At 42.8% G+C, this 6,000-nt stretch overlaps 1 protein-coding gene across 2 annotated transcripts in view; it reads right to left on the bottom strand.

Annotated features, from left to right (window-relative positions):
• LOC105912489 (synapsin-3) overlaps window positions 1-6,000 on the bottom strand; it is a 109,034-nt gene that overhangs the window by 59,101 nt on the left and 43,933 nt on the right. For both annotated transcript variants that reach the window (XM_031583305.2, XM_031583306.2), the window contains one exon: window positions 1,793-1,949. In XM_031583305.2, coding sequence (XP_031439165.1) covers window positions 1,793-1,949 — 157 coding nt within the window. The remainder of the gene's footprint in view (window positions 1-1,792; window positions 1,950-6,000) is intronic.

Consider the following 6,000-nt stretch of genomic DNA (forward strand, 5'->3'; position numbering starts at 1 on the left):
AAAATATTAGTTCTCAAAGATGGATCTTTGATAGCTCAGGAGACCTGGAATGTGATCTCATTATTGTTTTAATTATCTGTCAATTTAATTACAGATATTTCTCCTAAAATTCCCTAGGAGAAACAGTTTGAGACAGACAATAGATGACGCCCTTTATTGTAAAAGTCTACCACAATTGACACAAAAAGATCTCCTAGCTACCCCTCTCTACAACAGTTTTGAACAGTCTTCTTATCATATGCCATTTAATTGCACTTCATTGTGCAAATTCTGCTTCATCCCCAAACACCAAGGTCATCTTGAGAGAGAAAAAAACAAAGGAGCAGGAGATTTAAGTCCAAATCTCACGTTTAATCTCATTACTGTCTTGGGGAAACTAAGGAGATAATAGGGAGATCTCTTTTTACATTTGCTTTTCTTATGGGAGGTTACTGTACATTAGAAACACAGTACTCCAAATAACATCAGGCAAGTTCAAGGCATTAACATTTTTTAAGTCAGCCACAAAAATGTAGTGTTTGAACTAAAAGATACAAACCTAGTATTCATAAAGCATTATAAACACATTTCTAAATGTTTATGTTTATGAAGTATTAATAACTCATTATAGTGACTGACATAAGTCTATATTACTATATATAAATAGGCATAACTGCACTCATAAAGCGTTATGATGTTGTAGTATAAGTCCTACACAACTATTATTCTGAAAGCTTGTATGGAGTCACATATGGATGCATAAAAAGCATGTGGTGAACAAACAGCATTAGACATAAGGCAAAGATATCAGTAGTGCCATTATCTAGAGGAAAAATAAGCTTTGTTGCTCATTCTAATACTTCAAGCTGTAAGGGCTTATACTAAAATATCGCAACACTTAATGAGTGCAGTCATTACTATGTATTACTTAAGTAGTTATATAGACTTAAGTCAATTTTTATGAGGCATTATGAATACTTCATAGCCCATTATGAATGTGTTAATAATGTTTTGTGAATACTGGTTTGAGTAAAGTGTTACATCTTTGGAGAAGTGTCTCAGATTGCTGTATACAACCAGCCTAAAACCAGCTCCAAAGAAAATAAGTAAAGTTTGAGGGAATAAAGGAATAAGGCTTAAAATGTAAGTGATTATGAGCAGAGTGATCTTGATACATACAGTCCTTGCATCCATAAAGGGAAAAAAGCCCATGCTCTTTACAGCAGCACCCTTGTCATTTTTTCTCCTGCTCCAAATTGCCATGTTTTGTCTAGCCCTGAATCTTGTTTTGTCTGTGGCTCCAACTGTCTGAAAACAAATGAAACCTGACTCGCTTTCCCATTTTATCCTTCCACTCTGTTGCAAGGCTATGAGTAATACTGGCACCTTTCTGAATTAGCTTAGCGTAAACACTGTCTGGATCCACCAAGCCAAGTCTGTGGCAGGTGTAACAGATCCCTTAATGGACCAAAATAAATCAGTAAGGTCAGGCCACAATGTGCTTTACGTCCGTGGATGAGTTTAGATTAGTCTTATTATAAAACAAAATTACATATATGTGAACCTTAAATATACTTATTTGGAGATATAGAAACAGATAGTTCATGAACATCTGTTATGTTATTCACTTCAAGATCTTTAGAGAAGTTTGCATATGTTTACACATGGGGTCAAGTTGAGTACCAAACAAGTCGCTACTACCAGCACAGATTTAGGGCAGTTCATGTAATCTAAGCGTGCTATAATTGTGCCCAAACTACATCAAAATTTGATAACATTTCTCATTAGATTATGTTTGCTAAGGGTCACATACCACCCAGGGCTTGCTACAGAAGTTGTAGATGGAGAGTAAGGAGTTGACACTGGCTACTCCTCCAAACTGCAGGCCGATCACCAGACTCCTGAAGTCCTCCCCAGGAGTCATGCTGTACGTGTGCTGACGGATGAGCACAAAGTCTGGCTTGAATGACCTAAGATGGGAAAGGAAATGATACAATGGGAAAGGCAAGTTTAATTATAGAAGGACTTCAATGCACAATGGCAACTGTGGAAAAGACAACATGAAAAAAAAGGTTAAAGATTTATGAGGAAAAAAAAGAAAAGAAAAATGGTAAAAGGCCCTGAGATGGCAAATGAGATCATACACCAGGAGAGACAGATTCGAGTAAAACCTGTTTCAGACCATGGACTCATTATGAAATAAAATAAAAATAAAAACATGATAATGGGGGTAATATACAATATCTACAGCTCACATAATACGATGAAAATGAAAAATGCCCTGTGTGTACTAGGAAAAGAGAGATAACACACCACACTGACATTAGGATGCATGTACATAAAACTAAGCTATGTGAGTATGGTGCCATCACAGAAATGTGATTAGGGTGAAAGCACAGCCTGAAAGCACAGCCACAATAACTGAAACAAGACGCTACAGAATACTAATTCACTTAGGCACATCATTATTCATAATATTCATCATAATGAACGGCTTTAATGCATTATGAATTACCTGTGTGTGTGTGTGTGTGTGTGCGTGTTTGTGTCTGTGTTGGGGGGGGCAGCAGACTACACACACAACAAGGAGACACTTGGGACATATAAAGCAGAAAACCTATAAACCAAAACGAGGTTGGAAGGAACTGCTGTCAGTTTATCAGTACAGAGCATTAGACTAACGTCCTATAAGAACCGTAACATGTTTCCACAGTGATATCCAATGGCTGTGCCCCATCTGATCAAAGCATGTATGAAAAGAGTCAGACCTCTCCTGCATGGACAGGGATTGCATCTGTCCTCAAAGATCTACTCATTACTTGAAGATGTAAAGGATGTCTGTCCTTTTACATTTTATACACCCAATCAGTTTCTATACTTGTTCATTTTCCCTCTATGTTTTTTTCCCCCTCCTTTTTAAAGTTTAGACTCGTACGCCATGACATGAAAATCATGACATGAATTATCCCAAAACAAGGCACCAGTCAGACCTCACCTCACCAAAGGTCGGCATCATTGCCAGTATCAGTCACCATCTGTCTGCCATGTGCTCCAGTGACTGCTAAGCATTATCTCTCTCTCACACGCACACACACACGCACACTGACACACACACAAATGCACACACACACACCAATTGAAGGGTGTGTGCAGTGCAGCGCGAGGTATGTGTGTGTGTGTGCACCCACAGGTTTTTCTGGAGACCAGCAAGACTAGGCATGAGGAAACCTCAGACTTCACTCCGTCTTGCGCTCAGGGAACCCGGTTCCACAGAGCCCCTGCTTGTTCCAGCGACCGGCGTGAGGGGCGAGCGAGCGCATATCCAGCCGCATTAGTAAGGGCCAGGAGCTCAGCCATGCAGAACACTCACAGATAAGGACTCTGGAGGGGCCACGGGCAACACACTGAGAGTTTAACACGAGGCCAAGTATAAAAAGTGACTGTATCAATTGAATCTGGCTGATTGCATCTATCATGAGGTAGTTTAACACATTCTGTTGCTTATTTAACTGTTTACAGAGGAGGGCTTTGTTTAAAATGGAGAAGGAGGAGGAGGAGGAGGAATAAGGGGTTGGGGTGGGGGGTGGGGGGGGGTGCACTCGGCTGGAATGCTTATCTTTTCCTTGGGTCATTTTAGCCCATTAATACTAATCTGATGCTGATGGTATTAAAGTCCATTCCACCCTGTCACAAAGGGCTTCTGTGGAAGGTGCCGGATGACCAGTGAGAGGCAGAACAGTGTTGTGTTGCGTCTGTGAGTTAGAAGAGTGAGGATGCCCCCCACCCCACCCAAAGACTCACACAGGTGCATGCACACACACACACACACACACACACACACATACACAAGCACACACACACACGCACACACACACACATACACACGCACACACACACACACGCACACACACGCACACACAAACACACACACGCACACACACACACACACACGCACACACACAAATCTGGCATCCAGAAAGGTTTACACCGCTAGATCTCAAAGGTTTCCAGAAATAACACCGTGAATGCCCATCGTGTTTGACTGAATAGTGTGTGTCAATGCATGTGTGTGTGTGTGTGTGTACGCGTGTCTGTCTCTTTCAAAGTGTGTGTTTGCGTGCTGCTGTTTTGTCTACCCCTGCTCATCACCCACATGTCATTCATCCTGCTCGCTTGCAGGTACTTGCCGCTCCAGGGAAAAGGACCATCGCAACAGCACTTACGCAAGACTTCCGGCGCACGAAGACATCACTCGCTTCGAGGTTGCTCTGACAAAAGAGGCACATATTTGCCTGCCTACTAAGAGCTCACTGAACCTTCTGCTTCTCTTTCGGAAGAGACTGCACGCTATTCACAGTGACACACACACACACACTGATTCATTCACAAAGGGCTTTAAATGCACACACACACACACACACACACACACACACACACACACACACACACACACACACACACACACACACACACACACACACACACACACACACACACACACACACACACACTGATTAATTCACAAAGGACTTTAAATGCATACACGCACACACACACACACACACACACACACACACTGATTCATTCACAAAGGACTTTAAATGCATACACACACGCACACACACAAAGATATATACACACATAGCCACGCATGCACAAACTCTCTCATACACACACATTCAGAAGAACACATGAGAAATCTAGGCAACATGTGTAAAACACACAAACAACAGCTAGAAATAATGTAATTTACATCTCATTTTATTTCCTGACCAGAAAATATCACGGTGTCAAGTGCCCAATGCCCAAGCCCTTTGGTGTCTCCGGCACGCAACCTAATCGCCCTTCATGGATTCGCTGGTCTTCCTCCGCGCTCCAGTCCAAGAGGAAGAGGAAGAGCAATGGCATTTAATAATCCATTAGCGGCACCTGACTGTGTTTTCACAGCGCGCTGTTTATGGATGGGGCGCCGAGACACCGATACGTCTATTATTATTGCTATTCCAGGCATTATGGTTATCACCAGGGGCCTAATTATGACCCGCGGGGGTTGAGGATTTGTGGCAGAGCAGGGGCATTTGAGCGTTATGGTGCTCCTGTGACAATAAGCAATAAAGGGGCCTAATGATGACGAGTATGCAAATGTGCCCTTTGCATGTGCATTTAAGGGTAGATCAGGGGCAAGGGGGTGTTTATGGATGTGATGCTGCTGCCCGTTAATAGGGCACGCAGGGGTTACACTGAGTACACACTGCATCAAATGGGGGGGGGGGGGGGGGCAGAGAGGAGGAGGCAAGGAAAGAGCAGAATTGCAGAGAGAGGACTGAGAGAAAGAATGGGAAAGAGGGGGGGGGAGAGTGAGGGGGAGAGAAGAAGGTGAGGGAGTGTAAAGGATGAGTGAACGACGGCGAAGGAGAGAGTGAGCGATAGAGACAGAGAACGAGAGGTAGTGTAAGGGATGAGTGAGCGACGGTGAGGGAGAGAGTGAGCGGGAGAGAAAAGGAGTGAGAGACAGAAAAGGAAGAGCAAGGCTGTTCACATGCAACGTCTTAGCTGTCAGCGTCTGTCCATGTTCGACTCAGAGCACAGTGAACTATATTACACGACAGTGAAACTGTATCACCAATATATTATATTAAATATTCTTTAATGGGGTAAAACTAGACTGGTCCTAAGAGTTTCTGGTTAGTGATTGTGTTTATTGCAGTTAAAACTAACCTGGTACCTTACGTTAACTCTAGATTAGCATAAGTTGTGTTGTTTTCTACTTGAAATTGCATTGTGAAAACAGCCTAACTGCATAAAAAAAAAGCATTTCGATCAAACGTTTTCAGTGGGAGTTGAATTCAAAATTCCGTTCCTTTCTTCTCTTCTCGCCTGTGCGGCCCACACACAGCGCTCCTCTCTCATCCATCTTTGATCTCCCTCCTTCCCTCCCTCTTTTCTTCACATCCCAAGGGCCTGTCGCTTTACAATAACAGTTGTTTGTTTCAGCAGGGGCTCCTTGTCGTCGGCCAACAT

This window comes from Clupea harengus, chromosome 16, assembly GCF_900700415.2.
Source record: "Clupea harengus chromosome 16, Ch_v2.0.2, whole genome shotgun sequence".
NCBI lineage: Eukaryota > Metazoa > Chordata > Actinopteri > Clupeiformes > Clupeidae > Clupea > Clupea harengus.